This window comes from Pleurodeles waltl, chromosome 6, assembly GCF_031143425.1.
Source record: "Pleurodeles waltl isolate 20211129_DDA chromosome 6, aPleWal1.hap1.20221129, whole genome shotgun sequence".
NCBI lineage: Eukaryota > Metazoa > Chordata > Amphibia > Caudata > Salamandridae > Pleurodeles > Pleurodeles waltl.
Genome location: NC_090445.1, coordinates 616,622,532 through 616,644,771, shown reverse-complemented (window position 1 = coordinate 616,644,771; position 22,240 = coordinate 616,622,532). Strand labels below are relative to the sequence as shown.

The window sequence follows — 22,240 nt, the reverse complement described above, 5'->3', positions numbered from 1 at the left end:
AACTCGCCAGAAGGGACGAGTAAGTATTAAAAATAGCTTGACCAGCCTCGCCAATGCAAGTGGATTTTTCGAGCCCTGTGTGGCCTCTGTTGTTCATGGAGCCAAGGCCAATGTCGTCGCACAGAGGGTGCCCTACCACCCTCGGAAAGTGCACTGTCTGTCGTAGCACACAGTACGCATTACAAGGGTGCTGGGAAGGGTGGCCCCTGCACTGTCACAACATGGTTGTGGCAGTGCAGGGCCCCCCCCCTGTGGCTCCCACCACTGGGTTTCTGATAGCCTTTTCATAACAGGGTCCCCGCTTAGAAAAGGCTGGCGGAAACTAGACTCATAATCAGCATAGCGGCGCTTAACTCGGCTCCACTGTGGCAAACCATCATTCCGACCGCTGTTAGCCTGTTGGGAACCATGTTCCTGGCAGGGACGGCGGTCGGACAGGCAGGGTCGAAATGGACCACCTGGAGTGTCAATGTCATAATGAGGCCCTTGCTGAGTTTGTTTAATGTTGCTGAGGGCTGCTGCAGTCCCTGTAGCCCCCAACATAAAAAACAAAAGGGGGGGCTGGTGGTGCCTCCTACCTCTTCTGTGGACGTCACCAGGCTCCAAAAAATAAAGTTAAAAAGCTCTTGCAGGGCATTATAGGATGCCCATTGAAGGAGCAGTGAGTAACAAATGAGTGGCTCCTTCTGCTCATTCATTACTCAGCCCCGCGGATCATAAGCGGTGTGAAATATATAATGTTTATGATGCTTAATATCTCAACTACTAAACAGATGAATACCAAATCCCCAAAAAAGCATGCTTTCTGGACTGAGATCTGCCTTTCTGCCAAATCAGTTCAGTTGTTTGGGCTGTAGATGTGTCTAAATTTCCTATGGAAAATAAATAGGAAAAATGTATTTTGGGCCCTCCCTTTATGGATCACACCAAAACTTTCCAGTAAGGAGCTGAGGAGGAGGAGAATTTTGTTGGGAAAATTTGTAAAATGCTGCCAGAGTTATAATTACAACAAAAATTGCTTTTCCTATGTAAACATGATCCTAACTATAACTACCCAGAGTCAACCACAACTGGGGAGGAGGGGTTTCCTAAAGTAAGCACTCAAGCCAGTCAAGAGAGTTAGTAAAGAAACTATTGCTCAGGGAAGGAACAAACAAGATAAACAAGCTGGGACAAGGAAAGCCATCAAAAAAGGAACAAGCAAATGAAAGTAACAATAAAACTAACCAATGTTAAGCAATGAACCATCTGTAAACCCCAGTATTCTCTGTAAGCCCACAATAGGAATTTCAGAACCAGACAGCTTGTGCTGTGTGGTGGGCTTAAACTAAAAATTCTATTCTGTGAGTCTTGTAAAGAGCATAGCTAACCAAGTGCCTCCCAGAGCTGGACCACTCATCATAGTCCATTCACTAATCACAAGATTGATTACTGAAGAGCCAGGTTTTCAAGGCTTTATGAAATAAGAGCTCAATGTGCTACTGCCTCAACTTTAAGCGAAGAGTAGTGAATAATTTAGCAACTCAATACGAAAACGAGCATCCTCCACCCCTGGCGCATTCTGCAGAATTTGGGAACCTGTAATAGATGGGCTGAAGAGGATCTTAGGGGTCTGCTGGGAATGTATGGGGTAGCTAGTGACCTCAACAGAATAGGCCCTCTCTTATAAAGAGATCTGTGCAAAATACATAATTCCAGGAAGTAAACTCGCTGCTCCACTGGGAGTCAATGAAAATCTTTCAGGGCCTTTTTCACCAACTGATGTCTCAGAAGCTCAATAAGAAGCCGCCCTGATGCCGTTTGATATTGAGGTGAATCAAGATAGAAGACATTACCATAATCAATAATCAAAAATCAAAAATAACAAGCATTGGCAAAGTATTTTCAAATCTGTTTGAGTGTTACACGGTTTTGTGCAATTTATTTTCTTTTATGTCTCCCATAGACAGGTTCAGCTGTCTGTTGTCCAAAGAGCTATTGTGTACAATACCTGTTCATAAAGTGGGCTTCGAGGTAAAAAGAACCATAACTTACTACATAGGTTAACCAACTTTGTGTTCGCAGAAGGAGGACCATTTATGTAAAATAGCACTTCAGTCAAGAATATAAATATAATTAATTGGGAAAATATTTCTGTCAGAAAACAAACTCAAAATTAGAGAGATAACTACTTATGTGATGCAACGAGACTGTGAGACCACTGATCAATAGCATGTGGTTACAATCAATAAAAACCAATCGCTCTGCAAAAGCAAGAACCATACGCATTAGACAAAGTATGTTGCTGAATATTATATATAAACTCTAAAGGAAAAGACCCACCAATGGCACCTATGAGAATACTGTATCCCGGCAATGCGAAATAGTACCCAACACAACGTGCAGGTACACAGTTGACTAGTTACAAAAGAGTGTTACTCCAACATCTGAGGCAAAAGAAAACATGATATCAATATAGAAAACCCACACCAGTCAAGAAACTCATTCATGAGTAACATCTGTACCTATGTATGGTAGGAAGCGGGAGACATTGGAGGTATCAGAAATAGTAATCCTGTGACAATTCTCTAAAAGGTTGCTGTGTAATAAAACATAGGTTGCTAGTAATACACATTATATACCCCGAATAATAAAAGAAAATGTATACAATGAAGAGTTTGCACCATTAGGACAGTGTAGGAGTATAGTGGTCACTGGATGTGATACATTATGTATGAAAAAAAAACGAAGGAGACCTTGGTAAACTCCTAATGAACAAAGTAAAGGTACAGTTGTGAAAGTTACACAAGAAAATGCTCAAACAGTGAGAAATCACAAACTATAAAAATAGGATTTGTCGTGTTAACAGAAGAACTGAAATACCTGGAAAATACAGTATGTCTGAGGAAGACGGTGGCCGGATGTGGGGAGCCAGGCGTCATAGATCATCTCACTTGTTATACTTAGCCAGAGAGATTGAAAACGGACTACACTTATGAGCTTATAGTGGATCCAAAGAATACATTTGCCCAATTTGGAATAGGTATTGAGGAACAGGTCAGTAAAACTGGAGACTGTGCCATAAAACGGGTGAAGGACCCCAAAAGTGTTAAAGAATTTCTACACAGTAAAGTTTGAGAGTTGCTGGATAACGTCCACTAGCACACACTGTGTGTAATAAATGTGAGGTGTTCCCTTAGATGTCATCTAGGACAATAAGGAGTAATGACCTGGTAATGATAGTTAACAGTTCTGGGAGAAGTATGTGTATAATGCAGAGCAAGAAATTAGTCCATATTGCAAATAAACTTGTCGGGACAAATAAGTACAGCAATGGTTTCCACACTTTGCAAGTTACCTGCTTTGAGTTGACAGGCAACAAATTAAACAAGCAGTGACAGGGCAAGTAGAGATGCATAGGGAGCTGAGATGGGCAAGGCAGCGATGCATGGGGAGCTGGGATGGGCAAGCAGCAACCTTGGGGTCAAGCAGTGATGTGGGAGGTGGCTGTGTAGACAGGCTTGCACCAACAAGGGTGGAAGGAAGCAATAATGAAGGCAAGACAAATCAAGCTTCCACAAAAACGTGCAGGAAACAAAGAAATAAATAGTTATCCAAAACAGACACAGAAGCATATAGATACCAGTATTTGGGCAGTGCTGTGTGGGAGGAAATAAAACACAAAAAGAAGGGACAAAGAGGAAGGATTAACCACTAGCAAGCAAGCTATTTTGAAGTACAATCAAAGGGACATATAAAAAGGCAATGGGCGGGCAGTAATCCCACAAAGTGTATACAACATGTCTCAAAGAGACAGAACAAGCGCTGCCTGGGCTCGACCTAAAAATGGTTGTGATCGAGCTAAACTACATCGGCAAAAATAAAATCAAAATGGTTGGTCTCAGTGGGATGATTGGAATGGGTACATGTGCCACCACGCATGCACAAATACGCCATGATGCTGTGGCAAGCTTTTTTTGTTTACTTTTAATTTACCGTACCAAGTTAGTGGATGCTACCATGGAGAGGTAAAATTAAAAAATATGCAAAGTGCATTAAAGTGCAATTCAGAGAAGGAAGAAGTCTGATAACTAATTCAAACTTTCGGCTCTCCATAAAAGAGAAATTTATAAAATAAATAAAGGGGGAAATAGGATGGTGCGGTGGGGGGGTGGTCAATGCTGCAAAGCAGCACAGTGCAATGGAGGATCTGGAGAAAAGGGATGGAGTGGTAAGGGGAAAAGGTTGAGCAGGACAGGGAGTAAGAGAAGGTAGAAATGGACAGTATAGGGGCACAATACACAAAGCGTATTAGGATGGGAGTAGGGAAGCAGCTCAGATTGTTAATACACTATATAGTTTGATCAGTAAAGCCACAAGTTAGTGGGAAGGTTTTTGGACATTTCTTGGAAATTTAAAGTCTGTACATGACAGTGTACTACCACTTCATGTTTTAGAAATATATTTATTAAAACTGAGTGTTTAAACATAAACTGAGAAACACTTATGCCCCGACAGCAATGCTATTAGTAAACTAAGAGGATCACTTGTTCCTATATGCTGGCTACATTCTTTTTTTTTTATATACATGAAGCAAACATTTAGGGCCTCAATTCGGGTTTGGAAGGTGGGAAAGCCCGTCCACCAAACTCCAGACAGGGTGACCGCTGCCAATGCGTCAACCTCCCCGCTGGAGTTATTAGGAGTTTCCCTCAAGGTTGGGCGTGGAAACCTAAGTTTATGCCCGCTGGCCTAGCGGGAAACAGGCTACAGCATTGTCTCCGGCTCGTAATAGTGCCGGCAGGAAAGCCATAGACAGCAGGGTGCACCTGCACCCTTGCAATGTTCATTCTCTGCGAAGCAGACAGTGAACACTGTGATGGTGCTGGGCAGGGTGGGCCCTGCACTGCCCATGCCAAGTGCATGGGAAGTGCAGCCCCCCCCGTGACCCCCCAGCCTATTCCGCGCACCAGTTCTCCGACAGCCTATTCATGGTGGTGTTACCGCCATGAAAAGGCTGGCGAAGAACAAGGTTGCACGCTGCTCTGACAGATTACAATCTCCGCCAGGCAGTGGGGATCCATGATCCTACTGCAGCTGGCTGCTCCCTGGAGGTCTAACCACCAGGGTTGTAATGTGGCGATCAGACCACCACATCCGGGGCGGTCCTGACTGCCACCAAGAGGGACCCCCTTAATCTGTTTAGTAAAAAAAAAAAAAAAGAAGAAGAAGTTTTTTTCTACAGCAGAAATGCTAGGCTCGCATATTTGAAGGTGCACTCATATGTGAGAATGAAGAAAAAGGTGGTCTTGTAAACTAAAATATTTGCCTAGGATCACACAATTTGAGACCTGCTTACGGGTTAAGTACATTACAGTTATGGTTGAGTAGGGTATTCAGGTCTATTAAAATTTTTATGATTTTGTGAGGCCTGCATAATTATCTTCTTCCCACCTACCCCCATACTGGGAAGAACAAAGAAACCGTGGAGTTCACAAGAATTGTTATGCATATCCTCCTGAGAAGGTATCTAGAAAAAAATCAATCAATCAATCACAATCGCATACATTTATAGAGCGCGCTACTTACCCGTTAGGGTTCCAAGGCGCTAAAGGGAGGGGGGGGTGACTGCTACTGCTCTAAGAGCCAGGTCTTGATGAGTCTTCTGAAGGCGAGTAGGTCTTGGGTCTGTCGTAGGTAGGTAGGGAGCGTGTTCAAGGTCTTGGCGGCGAGGTAGGAGAAGGATCTGCCGCCGGAGGTAGTTCGTTGGATGCGGGGGACGGTGGCGAGGGCGAGGCTTGCGGAGCGTAGCTGGCGGGTCGGAGTGTCGAAGTTGAGTCTGCTGTTCAGGTAGGTAGGGCCGGCGTTGTGGAGTGCCTTGTGTGCGTGGGTGAGGAGCTTGAAGGTGACCCTCTTGTCGACGGGAAGCCAGTGGAGCTCTTTGAGGAGTGGGGTGATGTGGCTGTGGCGCTGGTGATGAGTCGGGGGGAGGTGTTTTGGATGCGTTGTAGTCGTCGGAGGTGCTTTGCTGGGATTCCTGCATAGAGTGCGTTGCCGTAGTCCAATCTGCTGCTGACGAGGGCGTGGGTCACTGTCTTTCTGGTGTCGGTCGGGATCCACTTGTAGATCCTGCAAAGGGTGCGGAGGGTGTTGTAGCATGAGGAGGTGACGTCGTTGACTTGTCTGTCCATGGAGAGAGAGGAGTCGAGGATGAATCCCAAGTTGCGAGCGTGGTCGGTGGGTGTCGGTGCCGTTCCAATGGTGGTGGGCCACCATGAGTCGTCCCAGGCGGAGGGGGATGTTCTGAGGATGAGGATTTCCGTCTTATCGGTGTTCAGTTTCAGGCAGCTGTTCCTCATCCAGTCGGCGACTGCTTTCATACCTTCGTGGAGGTTGGCTTTGGCGGTGGTGGGGTCGTTGGTGAGGGAGAGGATGAGCTGGGTGTCGTCGGCGTAGGAGATGATGTTGAGGTCGTGACGGCGGGCCACTTGTGCGAGGGGGGCCATGTAGTTGTTGAACAGCGTCGGGCTCAGGGAGGAGCCCTGGGGGACGCCGCAGATGACGTTGTTGGCTTCTGAGCGAAAAGGCGGGAGGCGGACGGTCTGGGTTCTACCGGAGAGAAAAGATGCGGTCCAGGCTAGGGCTTTATCCTGGATACCGGCTTCTTGGAGGTGTGTCAGTAGGGTGCGGTGGCAGACCGTGTCAAAGGCCGCTGAGAGGTCCAGGAGGATGAGGGCCGAGGTTTCGCCATGGTCGAGTTTGCGTCTGATGTCGTACGTGGCGGCGATGAGGGCGGTCTCGGTGCTGTGGTTGCGTCTGAATCCGGTTTGCGATGGGTCGAGGATGTCGTTGTCTTTGATGTGGCGTGTCAGTTGAAGGTTGATGATCTTTTCTGCGACTTTCGCTGGATAGGGGAGGAGGGAGATGGGGCGAAAGTTCTTAAGGTCCTTGGGGTCGGCTTTGGGTTTTTTGAGGAGGGCGTTGATCTCTGTGTGCTTCCAGCATTCCAGGAAAGTGCCAGTTTCGAAGGAGATGTTGATGATCTTGCGGAGCTGGGGCGCGATGATGGAGTCGGCTTTGTTGAAGATGTGGTGGGGGCAGGGGTCGGTCGGTGATCCGGAGTGGATGAAGTTCATGGTCTTGCGTGTTTCGTTGACGTTGGCCCAGGCGGTGATGAGGTTGGTGGGGCTTGGGTTCGGTGTGGTGAGCATGGTCGGGGTGTTGAAACTGCTGTGGATGTCGGCGATCTTGCTGTGGAAGAATGCGGCGAGGGAGTCTCAGAGTTCCTGTGAGGGCGGGATGTCGTTGACTTTGGAGCTGGGGGTGGACAGTTCATGAACGATGCGGAAGAGCTCTTTGCTGTCGTGTGCGTTGTTGTCTAGGTGGTCTTTGAAGGAGGTTCTCTTGGCGGTCCTGATGAGGTGGTGGTGTTGGCGGGTGGCGTCCTTGAGGGTTGCGTGGTTGTCCGGTGTGCATTCTTGGAGCCATTTCTTTTCCAGTTTCCTGCAGGCGCGTTTGGAGGCCAGGAGTTCGTCGGTGAACCAGGAGGCTTTCTTGCTGGTGTGGTTGCTGGGGGGTTTCCTTCGCAGGCGAGGATGTTGGCGCAGGTGTTGATCCACTGTCTGAGGTTGTAGGCTGCGGCGTCGGTGGGCTCGCTCGGGGGGTCCTGGGAGAGGGTGGTGTGAAGCTGTTCTCCGGTGACTTTGCCCCAACTGCGGCGGGGGAGCTGGTGGTTGTGGCGGTGTGTGGTGTTTTTTTTGTAGGTGAAGTGGATGCAGCGGTGGTCGGTCCAGTAGGGTTTGGTGGTGTGGTCGAAGGTGACGTGGTCGCTGGTGGAGAAGATGGCGTCTAATGTGTGGCCAGCGGCGTGGGTTGGTGAGGTGACGAGTTGTCTGAGGCCGAGGTTCGCGAGGTTGCTGTTCAGCGTGGTAGAGTTGGTGTTGTTGTTGTTCTCGAGGGGGAGGTTGAGGTCCCCGAGGATGATGGAATCCGTTGAGGCGAGTGCGTGGGTGCTTGCGAGGTCGGCGATTGTGTCGCAGAACTGGGCCCGTGGTGTCTGTAGATGAGCGTTCCTCTGAGGGTGGTGATGGGGTCGGTGTGGATCCGGAAGTGTAGGAGCTCGGCGGCGTTGAAGTGGTCATCTGTATGGGTGGTGATCTTGAGGGTGGACTTGTGGATGATGGCGAGTCCTCCTCCGTAGCCGTTGGTGCGGTCCCTGCGGGTGATCTTGTATCCGTCTGGGATGGCGATGTCGATGTCTGGCGCGGATGACTCGTTCCACCATGTCTCGGTCAAGAAGGCTACGTCGGGGGCGGTGCTGTCGAGGAGGTCCCAGAGTTCGACGGCGTGTTTGCGTGCGGAGCGTGTGTTGAGGAGTATGCAGCGGAGGTGGTTGGGTCTGGCGGTAGTTGATTTGGAGGTTCGGTCACAGGTGAAGTGGAGGGAGTTGGCGTCGTAGCTGAGGCCGAGTGTGGTGCGGTGGAGTGCTCGGGGACCAGGGGTTCTGGCACTGGGCGCGGTCCGGGCGCAGACGGGCTTGCCTCTGGCGCGACCGCTGTGCGGTCGCACAGCGACCGGTATTAAGAAGGGGTGGAGGGAGGGAGGAGCAGCTGGGAGGCGGGTTGGAGAGTGCGAATGGGGGGGGGTTAGGGGGTGGGGAAGCGGGGGAGAAGCTGCGATCGGGGTCAGGAACGGCGGCAAAAAACAGAGCCTAGGAGAGAGGGAACAGAAAAGTTAAATACCTGGCGAAAAAACAGACTGAAATTACGGAGCCTAGGAGGGCCTAAGAGAGAAGGAGCAGAAGAGTTGAAAGCACGGGGAAAAAGCAGACTGAGATAACACAGAGGGGTGAGAGGAGAGGAGAGATACGGAAAGAAAGGCGGCACAGAGAATCAAATTCTGTAGCGCCATTAACCAAATTAGAAACAGAAATAAGGATGTCATAAAGTAAGCAGGCAGAAAGTGTCACACAATGCCAAATAAAATTTAAGGCTAAAAAATATTTTAGGAATCCCGATTCGTAGTCTTTTAGAAATTAGGTAGGCCACCTATTTCAAGATCGTAAGACATAGGTAATGTATGTGCAATCAAAGTCATCAATTATTATTATGATACAGTCTCAAAGTTTAACTCCGCTGATATTGTGGAGATCAGTCATCAATTAAGATGGAACATCCATTTCAATGTGAGATATGTTCTAAGTGAACGTTCCAAGTCCCAAAGGAAGAGAATTGTTATTTCCTTATCTGTGACCTTAAATTTTGAGGGACCCTCGAAAGAGCAAGGGAGATCCGGTGTGTGAGCTTCCGTCAGTGCCAAGAATCCCTGAGTCGTGTTATAGTGTCTTTAAGATAGCCCTGGTAGATACCCATCTTTGAGCCTTCCCATAGAGTACTCTTGTTCTTTCTCATATATGCACAGATGAACTCTGCAAGTCGCTAGTACGGGAAGGGGGTTATGTTTTGAGCTTTATGTAGTTGAAAGTATGAGGTCCCCCGTCTGGCAGCTCAAATTCTCTGCTCTTACTTGTTCTGCGAGGGAGGAGCTGTGACTATCCAAGTTCAGAACAATTGGCTTCGCACTGTGCCACTCTGTGGGCACTGAGACATGAGCTAAAACAGAAGGACAAAAATGTATGACAGATGGCCGCATTATGTAGTTGAGTGACTTCGGGGCGCAAAAGGATTCGGCACCATCACGGATTGTTAAAAGTTGCATCCCCTCTCTTTACATTCAGAGGGTACACTTTATTAAATTTTCCTCGTCGTACAGAAATAATTACTGTGCTATATATACTATCTTTAAAGTAACTCAAACTGTCACATAAGGTATTAAAATATTACAATCAAATGAAAAAACATAGAAATGTAATACATAACCAAACTGTAAACAGGCACTGACCTCGCTCTAACGCCAGAATTGCTGGTATTATATTTATTGGACAAGAACTATCAACTCCCGATTGTGTAAACAGATCTTACAGCCCCATCTCAGTGCAGCAGCCAGTATGTCATGGTCATTAGTACGGGGAAGGAAGTGCCCACCCTATCCGCAGTTTGAAATATAAAATACAGCAATAATCGGGGTTTAATTCGCTACTCAGACCTCTGGGCCCCGGGAGAGCAACCCCTGCTGCACCATGGGCAGGTACATCCATGGCCGATCCGCCACCCACTTTTTAATAAAGAAACTACCTGTTGTCGCTATGGTTACGCTAAATGTGCAGGTCGTTTAGCGCAATAAGGCTGAAGACCGCTCATGCATCATAATAAAAACTTTGGATATTGGCTCGTGGTGTCCAAGAGAACAACGCGAAACAACCGAGCGCGTCTTCACCTTTAATCTCTGATCAAATCCGTTCCCCTTGACAGCCAGTCGTAGAGCGCCAAAAGTTCTAAAAGAGTACCTCGGGCCAATGAAGTACATACACAATTGAAATAGAAGACTGCGCATGTGTATCTGTAAGCCGCTCTAAGTCGCCCATGTTGAAGTCAGTCAAAATACTGGTTGCGTCCCAGAACTCTATCAAAGAACTAGAGTGCTAAATACCGATCTTCGCTGACAGCTTGGTCGGTCGTAGGCGCCATGTTCTTGGAACAGGGATGAGAAATTCAAAAACGTACTGTAGGTAGGCTGCAGAAAATGTAAACAAGCAAGGAGTATGATCCTGCTTTGTTTTATTGCTGTATATAGGATGTGTTTCTTAAAAGCCCGAAAATGTCTTTTAGTTTTATGACATATGTAATCTGCTGGCGACAAATAAATATGAAACAGTCTAATATGCCCAACAGCTCCATTTATTTACCGTATCATCAGATCATCGTTGTTCTTAGTTTCAGCATTTTAAAATTTAGATTAGAAGCAAAAAATCCGGCAAATGCCACTTTCAGTTTTGCGCTCCTATGTGTTTTAAAGAGCCAGAGTGTTGTTCGTAAAAAGAAAATACATTAAAAAGACCAACTTTGTTCTTAAATCGAACCAATAAAGAAACAATGGTGAAGTGATCCCTCCATGATACAGTGGGAACAGCGAGATGGTGCTCTGTAGTTTTCCGCTGTATGACGGCGTTCGGAGGAGTCCTCTGATACACTGGCAACAGTAAGGTGGCCGTCTCAGACTTCCCGAGGTATAGCAGGAATAGTAAGATGGCGTCAGGCGGCTTCCCGAGATGCTTCGGGAACAGTAAGATGGCGGCCGGGGAGCTCTGAGTCTCAGGCGAACGGTTCGTGGGTCGCGGCTCCCAGGATGTCGGAGCCGGAGCTGGGGGTACGGCGGGCCGAGTCTGCACGGGCACGCCGTGGCGAGCAGCTGCGGCGCTGGCGGGGCTCTGAGGCAGCGGCGGCTGCCCCGGAGGAGAGCGGGGAGCGGCGGCCCCGGGTTCGTTTTGAGGACGGCGCCGTATTTCTGGCTGCCTGCTCCAGTGGGGATACCGAAGAGGTGAAGCGGCTCTTGGCTCGCGGGGCAGACATCAACACTGCCAATGTGGACGGACTGACCTCCCTGCACCAGGTGAGAGTGCGTGACTGGTGGAGAGTGCAGAGCCCCTGCTCAGTGGTATTGCACGCTAAACGGACACCTGACTGAGGGCTCAACAGACGAAAAGGCAGATGTTTGACTTATCTGAGCCTTTACTCTTTTGTATGTGGTGGTAGCTCACCCTGCACCAGGTGAAAAGGTAGCATGCTCCCATATCGTGGTACCATCTTTTAAATTAGAGGTGTTTGCTAAGAAGACGAATATCGGTACCTACAAGGAGATGGACTGATCAGCTGAGAGATGCTTAGCGAGTTTTTAAAAAATACTAAGGGCAAGTCGCCTGACGTGTGCCGAGGCATGTATCTACAATGGGAGGAAGTTGGCAGAAGTATACTAAGCTATAAAAATGGATCTGTCTGCAGATTTGATATCGGAATTCGATTAGGATATGGCAGTCAGCAGGGGGTTTATATTTAGAAAGTGGACAGCCCGCGGAGAGATGCTGCTTAAGCATTATACTACTGTGGTGTGGAACAGTGCTGAGAGATGCTGATTGCAAACCACAATAGGGGCAGTTTTACTGAAAGATGTTGATTATCCTAACAATGGTGGGACCCAGGGGAGACGGTGTGCATGTTTACATCAGTTTGCAGTGTGTGTGTTTGAGGTATAGGATTACCTATTAAGACCACGTGCCAGTCAGTTGAGTTATTCTTTGTGTTTATTCATATACGACCAGGGACGGTTTGCAGATGTATTTTGTTTGTGAGTCTATATAAGGAGCATTAGGTACCCTTTGCAAACGTAAATTCTATTATGTCATGATTAGGGGTTAGTTTGCAGAGTCGATACGCAGAATAGAAGGCGCTGCCTGCTAATGGAGGGTGACGTGGGTGTGTATATATATATATATATATATATATATATATGTATAAAGGCTGGGGGTCAACCTGTAGAGATTATGTGGAGCATTTATTTAGAATGGGCAGTCAGAGGCACGCATCCGTTAGACAACGGTCAGCCTTTGGTGGTTAGCTCTGTAAAGAGGAACATTTCAGATGCACGATGTATGACGTGTGACAATTAGTCAACTTTTTAGGTTTTTCATTTGCAAATATTCAAGTCTCTCCCTAGGCAAAGCTCGACCACTTGAAACGTTTTAACTTTCGTTTTGTTAGCTGAAGAGTCATAAAATTAATTCGCGTCAACGGATACTTAATGATACCTCTTAGACGCAATTAAATGATGCTGGTTTGACCATAATATACTAAATGTCAGGCTATTTACTGTGACGGCCCAAGGCATAGTATTTTAAAGCCGAGTCTGTAGCATTTATCGCATTTAAACACACTATACTGTTTTTTTCTTTCCATAATAGATAAACACCCTTTTGGAATTAATTGGCAAATAAAATCTCTGCTCTGGTATTGATACATGGCATTAGCTGACATTTATTTAGTGGATGGAAGTGCCAGTCAACCATTTCACGCTACACTTTTCGTGCTGCTGTAAATATTATGTTATTTGGAGTTAACCAGCAAGCTTGATTCTCTTGCACTGTTAAATTACTGAATCGTTGTTCATCCTAGAATTAATATAATTCCCCTAAAGAATAGAACACATGGCTGGAAGGGAGTAAAGATTGCCTCCATGCTCTGCGGTTGCCTCCTGGAGGAAGTAGAACATCTGAAATATTTTGTATTGCTCTGCAAACACTATGATACGCCCAGGAAAGGCCTATACGTTATAAAAACTTGTGCACATAATAAAGTTTCAAGGTGAGAATTATTTACATTTTTTGCACGGTGGAGAAACACGATGTAAAGTACACTGTTGGCGGGTCCGTTAGAGTGACAGCATCGATTTGACCCTGACTGGGAAATCAGTTCATAAGAACGCTTAGCACAAATGATGAGTTCAAATTACAATAGTTATAGCCCGCGACACCTGTTCCTTCTTTGTAATTGGGGATCGCTATCTTAACATACTGGATTTTATTAATTTCAAGAGGTTATTAATCTGTAAGTACATTTTGGATTTGTTGTCACCTCTTGAGATTTTATCTGTTTACTAAATAATTATGATGGAGAATTGTATGCCACTTTAAAAGAGCAGTATGAAAACTATTTTATTGCAGATACATTTATGCAGTGGCCAAGTGTTTCATGTGAAATGGCACTCCTTGGTGCTGTGTGATATTTATCCTTTCATGGTAATGATACAGTAGCCTGTGTAGACCTGTAGTTTTAAAGCATTACTTATCACACATCCTTTAATGGCATTGTTACTATTTATGATAGCATTAATTATTTAAGTTGAAAGTCTGTGCTTATTTTTGCAGTTTAAAAATAACACGTCAAAATTACCATGCATCATAACTTTAAGATATATTTGCTAACCACCGTTTGAGAATAGTGCTTTTTATTGTTTCTCTTGTGGTCATTTAAGTTAAGAATCTGCCTTAAGTTACATGCCCTTCTAGATGTGATCTTGGGTTGTCAGAAAGATATCATCTCACAGCTGACTTTTTAATAAATATAGTTTTACAGTTTATGGATAAGTTTGTCTGTCTTACAAGCAGTTCCTTATGATTCAGATGCCTTCCTATCTAAAATTCCTATCTACATGATGTGTAGGATAAAAGCTGCCAGTAGGTTTTTATTTTTTTATTCTAATTTTTTTATTCCCAGTTGACTAGTACAAACTTCTCTTGGTTCTGACATATCCACAATCGGGTACTCTTTCAATGTCATAAGTTATGCTGGGAATTCGAGCAGCTCAGACTGTGTCGTCACTGTGGTTAAAAAAAATCTTTGTTTCTTGAAGTTAGGAGAATTTAACTTTCTTAATTCAAATAAAAATTATTTAAGTATGTATTGGACGTAATGGTAATGACTTTTTTGGCAAATCAATTTTGGCTTTGGTGTTAGAATGTGTGCCCTGTGGATTCTGTACACCTTGCAGTGTGGGGGCGGTTAATGGGAAAGGTAGTTATAGCAGTGCATGGAGTTCTGGAAGATTCTTTGTGATAAATAAGTTGCATCTTTTTATGTTTAGACTGCGTATTTTAGTGGGCCAATTGCACTCTATCATTAGAACTGAATATTTCCCACTCTCTGAAACCTGCCTAGCTATGTGCTGTGATTAAACAACAAAGCCATCCTGCCTCGTACACATGGGGATTGGAAGGAAATAGGAATGACTACATTTGCCTGCATTCAACGCACTTTTATATCAGAGGCATTGCAGTGTAGTGAAGAAGTGATGTGAGAAACTGCACAGAAGCCCCCCCTGTCCTCTCCATAGAGAATAATAGGATGAGAAAGTATAAAGGGGTTAGAGCTTTCGGGAGAGGTGAAGAATGATTTACTAAGGGGATATGTCAAAGTGCCAATATCCACCTGCACATCTGATGGTTTAATAATGTATGCAGGTATACTTACATGTCCTGGCATAGAAATAATTAGGAATTTCGAATAACCATTCACCCAATATAACAATCATAAGGGTGAAAGCTCAAACATTGTTCTTAGGTAGTGATTATACTAATATAGGGGTTTTCCAAATGTCTATTTTGTTTTATTTTATGACTGTTGGGATTATTATAGCTATCACAATTCTAAAGGACACGTTGTATGGTGTTATACATAATTACATGTTTAAAAATAACAGCAACTATGTGAGTGTCTGTTTCTAGCGGCCACGGTGGGGATCCATAGCTATATAAACACTCCTGCAGATGAGTTACTCTGAGTTGTCTGAGTCCTAACACTTTTTATCTAAATGAGCATAACTTGTAAAAAGAAGTCAAAGGCAACTGGAAATTATTATTTTCTCTGGAAGAGGGTACGCTACAATTTATTACTCTTGAAATGTAAGAAATTGGCCTTGGTGTGGCCCCTGCCCTCAAGATGGGTTCACAACATGGTGCCTGATCCTTAACGGCCCTTAAGAATACACAGTCTTAACTAGAGACTTTCAGAGATATATTACAGTCCTGCTCTGAAGATTTTAGACGTGTCCCTGTCTTCAGCTTGGGATTGTAAGTGATTGACTGAGTCGAGGGATTATTCTATACCAAGAGTTTTTGAGTCTTTGCAAGCAGTGGCTGGACAATCAAAGGAGATTGGATTGGATGTGACAAAAAAAAATGTACCAGAAAACATTTTCCCACAGAATTTCAAAGAGATTCCCATTACATTGAAGTGAAGTAATGCTAGTAGTTATCGCAGACCCAGTATGTACCCTGGAATGTTTTACTCCTTGGTTGAATTGAAGATTGCAGATGCAGCAATGCTATTCATAAGGTATCAAAGATTAATCCTCCTTCCTGATATAATTGAGCACTTAGCGTTGTTTTCAGGGGGAAATTTCCACTTGTAGTTCAAAATATATTGTTAGGCCCACTCACATTGCCAGCAAAGACTTAGCTTTTATTGGCTACGCACACACCACATCCAGGAGAGGAACACTTCCTTTTAGCACAGGCTAGGGAAATTCTTATTGAAGTTGTAAACATATACCGACAATTGAAACAGTATACATCACAGTGTCGAGGTGCTGAAGTAGTAGGGACTCTAGAAACACCTACATAGAGACACATGAATTCATAGACATTAAATGCTATAATGGGGCCTTGCACAGTTAAACTCAATACATACAGTTTTGAATAGCAAGGAAAAACACATGTACTTGAAAAAGCGTTTCTTCATTGCACCCCCAGGATAAACACTGGATTTTCAGTATGTGCATACGACTGAGCATGGTAGCATACGTACAATAGTGTAAACATAAGGAGGTGTTTGCTACTGCGTATAGGACTACACCCTACATTCTTTCACTTACGACAGTCAGAAGTATTGACACAAATACTGGAAGAACATGGAGGTTCACCTGCAGTGGACATAAGAAATTAAGCTTATAGGTAACATAGCTACAGTAGCGGAGATAGGTCTTGTTATTATTAAACATTGCCCAGCAGTGTTGGCCATTCACCAGAAATATGCTCCACCACCACCGGATCAGAAAGAAGTGCACTGGCATACTTCATAGCCCAAGCTTATATCTCCATGGGAGTGCTACCGTAAGATTAAAACTGCAGAGACCCCAGTTAAAAATTAGGATACAAAATGGAAATCTTCTGAAGGAAAGGAAGCCAGAACCGTAGCGATCCCAAGCAGACAGTAGAATGCTCTGGAGTAAATGTAAAAATAAACCACAATTTTGAAATGAAGAGCAGAGAAGCCATCTTCTGAGAGATAAGGGGGAGATAAGAGCTCAAGAGGGTTATCTTTCCTCTGAGTGTTATTCTTCACAAAATATTGGGGATAAGAAATCAGAGTCAAAGATGCCTGTCCAGACTTCTCTTGGGCATGACAAAACAAACCTATGAAAAAAGAGAGGATATTTGGGGACTAGGACCAAAGAAGTAGGCCTTTTAAAAGAAAAACAGTAGATGCAGCCAGGAAGCAGAGTGCCTCACTGAAAAAGAGTTCTAAGGAATGTGTGGTGGTCGTGCTAGACAGTGTAGCAGAAATAACTGTAGCCCACTAGAGTCTCAATTCCCATCGGAACGCAGAGGAGACTAATTACTAATATGCAAATAAAAATACCTGCTGGGCGTCTTAACAAACTAGATTTAGTTTGTAAAGGTTGTAAAGGAAATCTGATTACTTTTTGGAGTGGGCGACTCCCCATCTCCAGGTGTAATCACAGCTCTTGTCAGGACATCACTATTAACATGAGAGCGAACACCCCCAGTCCTCTAGTAGCTATGGCACAGAGCAGGCCGCCTTAACCTGGAGCAATATGAAAAAGTATTTATGTAGTACATAAATAGTAATAATGTCAATATGTAAAACAATAAAACTACCAAAGCCAATTAGAAAAATCGAGTAACAATTGATATGAAAATGACACCAACATTAACAGTTTTAAATAGAAATAGGGCCAAAAATACCAGTGTGCCAGTGATGATCAGTGAGCGCAGTAAATCAGGAACTAAGTGCAATTTGAGACCGACTGTTAAGGAGTGATTGAATAGTAATCCCCCTTGCTGCTGCCTGGGAGAAAAATAACACATAAAGAACATAACTGATGCCTGTGAACACAGTAAATATATATCACGTGGTCCATCCTATACAGCAGACAACTGGAACTCCACAAGCCACCTCTGACTGTGCACCTGATGAGCATGTCCTAGTCGGATACCCTTCGCAGAACTGAAGAACAATCAGTCCTAAGCTCGGGTCAATAAGCTGTGAACACTGAAAAACTGTTAGTGTTGTAATGTTGCCAACTGAAGTACCTTTAGAACTTTATAGCGAATCAGATAAACTCTCTAGTATTAGTATTGTACAAAATGTAAATGCTGATGTATCAAAATGTGAGACTGTACCATTAAATGAAATACTAAAATAACATTTAACAAATGAAGTCAGAGAAGGGGCCAAATAATCTTAATTGCAAAATAAAAGGATGAAATTCAAGCACAGCATACAGAAATATGTAATATAACCTTGGACTTATGGTTGACTAATGTTAACATAAATCACTTTGCTGACTTGACTCATAATGATGTTGTTTTTTTAGGGTGGTGTAAGCAGAAAAAATTCAGGTTTGGCAAATCCAATTACAGTGATTAAAATGCTAAACAAAATAAAGTACATTGGGTCACCAAGAGAGTGTCTTATGAAAGTGTGATAGCTGTCTTGATGGAAGATGGTGCTTACTAAGAAGGATTAGAATATCAGTTTCTAAGACCAGCAGAAGCTATTCAAGTCCCTTACACCTTTAGTAATGACTTAGTTGACGTCTTTCTTGCAAGTCTTTTTGCAAATGAATGTTTTAGAGACACTGTGAAGAAGAAACTTTGAGAACCACAGATGTGTTTCCATGTACAAAACAAATCCTCACCTGACAGTGGAGATTCATAAACAGATGTTCTGCTACAATCAGTAGGTTGGTTGGCATTTGTTTATATTCAATTCAACACGAGAAATCAAAAATGTGCTGAAATATTTTTAGAATTAGTATGTAACACATCTTGTATATTTATATCCAGGTACAAAGTTTCAGATTAATAAACTCCAAAATGTTATTATGATTCAGGCCTCAAACTCTGCTCGCCTTCACGAGTCACATTTTATCAGGTCCAGCTATTTTTAGGACCTACTCCCCCTTTCTGGCCAGTTGACAAAGAACAGGTGTTCTGTTCAGTCAGAAAGTGGAGGAGCAGTAAAGATACCTTTAAATCTTGTTCTTGTCACATCTGCTCTGTGTTCAGAGATGGAGGTCAAAAGTCAGATTCTTATGATTAATTTTCCTTCTTACTGCAGAGTTCCAGGATTTTGTCAGGTTTTTCCCAACACACAAAATTTACATAGCTAAGCCAACTGTACAAACATTTCCAAAATATATTTCAGTAGTTGGGAAAGCCATTGTTTGTACTTCTGTGTGATGAAAAAACATATTTTAATAGGATGAAAACAAATCAGAACTTTTTACTTGTTTATGTGCAAAGAATACATGTGTTTTCTGAAACCTGATTTTCACAGATTGGTAATACATTATATGGTTTTATCAGTAAAGCTGCATGTTATTGTGAAGCTTTTTGACAATTTCTTGGAAATATTCTGTCTGTAAATGACAGTGTGCAACCACATCATGCTTTAGTAATACTTTTATTAAAAGTGAGTGTTTAAACATAAACTGAGAAACACTCCTGACCTGAGGGCAATGCTATTAGTAAACTAAGAGGCAGGTAATGGCTCATGTGTTTACTATATGTAGCTAGATTCTTCTATATATATAAAGCAATTTTTTAGTCTATCTAATCAAAAAAAGACATTTGATTTGTACAGCAGAAATGCTGAGGTCACATATTTGAAATTATACTCGTATGTGACAAGAAAAAGGCGACTCTGTAAACAAACATATTTGACTAGGATCACACGTTTTGAGACCCTTCTATGGATCAAGTACATTACTGTTATGATCTAGTAAAATTGTTATGATATTTCAAACTCTATCAACACAATCTGTATGTGTAAATAAAGGTTGGCCAAATAGAGGGTCAGATATCTTAATTCCTGCATGTTATTTCCCAAAGTGTAATAAGAAAACCAGGCTTTTTGCAGAGAAACTACCCTAAGTGACCCATGCAAACTTCTGAAAGCAGACCTGCCATTGTAGACTGTAGGAGCAGTGCAAACTACTCGAGTTCAACTGTACCCTCACCATGAGAGGCATAGTCCAATGCACTGCCTTACATATAAGTCAGACACCCTTGAGGAAGGCCTCTGCAGCTTAGAAGGTAGGGTGCATTATATTTAAGATGCAGACATGCAGGCACAAGCTTATGTCTCTGTAGTGTCTTTTCCAATAAAGTACACTATAAGTGCAGGCCGGTCTAAAGTATAAGATGGGGCTTAAGCTGGGAAAATTCCGAATTGCTAGCTCCATTATGGTACCGCATAGATATGGAAAGTTTGGTGTATACAATGTGCCTTCTCTCCCCTGACCTGAATCTGGTGTTGAAGGATGGCTGGCATGCACCTAGGTGGTACCTCGGAGGGTACCCACCTGTTTCCCCCCAACTTCTTTGTGCTCTGACTGGTTAGCCCGTGCTTCTTACTGCACCTGCTGCTGCCAAGACAGAGTTCTGACCTCCTGCCAAGTAGTGCAGACACTCCTAGAAGTTGGAGACAAAGGCTAAGGCAGGAAGGAGGTCACACAGCCAGGCTAGTGAATAGGCACTTTAGCGCAGTGAGCTTCAAAGGCTTTACCCCTCCTGAAAGCCATCTGTGCCATTCCCCAGAGGAGGAAACAGCCCTCTCCCTGCCCCAGGCACATTTGCTTGTGGGCAGGTGGGAAATTAGATATGCAGGACAGTTCACACCCCTAACAGACTGACCACACCTCTGGGGTGAGCAGCCTGGTCTCTGCACTAAACTTTGATTCCTGCCATCTTAGGAGTGGCAGAATAGAGGGTTCTGGGTAGCAAAAGGTGACCCATCTGACCTGATGTGATCACTTCAGAGGCAGATTAGCTGTAGGAGCTAGCTGCCCATTGGTCAATAGCCTCCATACCCCTAACTCCCCTAAATCCAGTATTTAAGTGACACCCGAACCTCAGATCTGATGTACGGACATCAAAGAAAGACCAAGAGGAGCCCTGTGCCGCTGACAACCGGACTTTATCCCTCTTTTGCCTTTATGCAGTGGGCACTCTGTTCCTGAGGCAACAGACTGGGAACTGCATGAACAACCCTTGTCTTAGCTCAAACTCTGACCAGAGGGAACCCTGTGGACACTAGAAGCACCCTCAGTCTCCCTTGTACTAGTGGCAATGGTCTCCTGCAGGCTGGAGGTAAAAACGCTTGTGGGAGCTGAAGTTTCACTGTGCCTGCTGTGGGATTGACTGAAGCCACATGGTCCAGTGTCTTCTGGGAGTTGGTCTTGCCTGACCCAAATTTTCAGGCTGCTGTCACTCCCCTGGACCCCGTGAAGGTCCTAAAGCTTTTCACCACCTTTACCGCTGCCAGGGCTTTTTGGTTGCCAGCCCAGTAACTGACCCTCACACTCGACCTTTTAACAGCAGGGCACACCATAGAGCCTGCATCCAACATCAACAACCCAGCCACTGCTGAGTTTGCCAGCACCGTTGTGTAAACAGTAAAGTCTGCACCAGCATGAGTCCCATTCAGCACCATGGACAGCCAGGACAACTCTGCACCCCAAAGCCACGGGCCAGGTAGAACTGAATTGGTCTTGGGGACTGCACAACCTTAACCTTGCAAGGGTTCCATGTAACTCGTTTTCTAAGTGGTCTTTTGTCACAGGTGTTCTTTCCCCATTGACTTTGATGCAACAGTTAAACACCATTTTTGCTATGATTTAATTTTGCCTCTAAAATCTTTAACTCCCGTTATACTTATGTAGTCCTGTTTGTTTTGGTGTCTAAATTGAGATAAAAATAAGCTCTATTTTTATAAATTGATGTTGGATTTCATTTGAATCGTGATAATTTCTTATTGTCCATGTTGGTGCATTGAAATGCATAACGCATAAGTAAAGCCTGACTGCTCTGTGCCACACTACCAGAACTGAGCTAGGGATTCACTAGTGTGAATCTAAGGAGTATTTTTGGGGCGTTGTGAGAGTATTACACGGTGAGGGCTAACCCCCACACTACATAATACTCCACTTTCCTCCACGATACTGTTGAACCAATGTTCTCATTTTGTTAATGTTGGTTAATTGTTGATGCCTTCAATACATAAACACAATTCTCGTTTTTCAAATTGAAAATGGGTAAGAAGCATTGAGTAATGATGAAATGCAAAGATTAATTGCTAATTACTCATTAGACTTTGTAGAACAACACATAGATACACTGCATACAAACTAAATTAATTATGTGTTCCTTAACCTCTTAGCTGCTGGGCATTTTCCTCCCCAGTGCTGAGCCCTTTTTTTTGCTATTTGTGGTAGTTTGCGCGTAGACCTTCATAACTTTTTGTCCACATAAGCTATCCATGCCAAATTTGCGTCCTTTTTTTCAAACATCCTAGGGATTCTAAAGGTACCCAGAGTTTCTGGGTTCCGCTGGAGGAGACCAAGAAATTAGCCAAAATACACCTAAAATGTTGTTTAAAAAAAAAAAAAGGGAAAAAAAGGGCGGCCGAAGAAGGGTTGTGGTTTTTTCCCTGAAAATGGCACCAACAAAGGGTTTGCGGTGCTAAAATCACCATCTTCCCATCTTTCAGGAACAGGCAGAGTTGAA

The 22,240-nt window shown here is 44.1% G+C and overlaps 2 protein-coding genes across 5 annotated transcripts in view; one reads left to right on the top strand and one right to left on the bottom strand.

Moving 5' to 3' along the window:
• The window catches only part of UBE2T (ubiquitin conjugating enzyme E2 T), a 106,050-nt gene extending 95,583 nt beyond the window's left edge, over window positions 1-10,467 (bottom strand). Inside the window, exon 1 of one of the 2 annotated variants that reach the window (XM_069238927.1) lies at window positions 10,315-10,467. The gene's annotated coding sequence lies outside the window, so the exon portion shown is untranslated. Of the gene's footprint in view, window positions 1-9,879; window positions 10,118-10,314 lie in introns of those variants that run through there. The other variant, XM_069238928.1, reaches the window with a different exon arrangement.
• Window positions 10,468-11,023: 556 nt separating this feature from the next.
• PPP1R12B (protein phosphatase 1 regulatory subunit 12B) overlaps window positions 11,024-22,240 on the top strand; it is a 786,992-nt gene continuing 775,775 nt past the window's right edge. For 2 of the 3 annotated variants that reach the window (XM_069238924.1, XM_069238923.1), the window contains exon 1: window positions 11,024-11,487. In XM_069238924.1, coding sequence (XP_069095025.1) covers window positions 11,224-11,487 — 264 coding nt within the window. In that variant the 5' untranslated portion in view covers window positions 11,024-11,223. The remainder of the gene's footprint in view (window positions 11,488-22,240) is intronic. The other variant, XM_069238925.1, reaches the window with a different exon arrangement.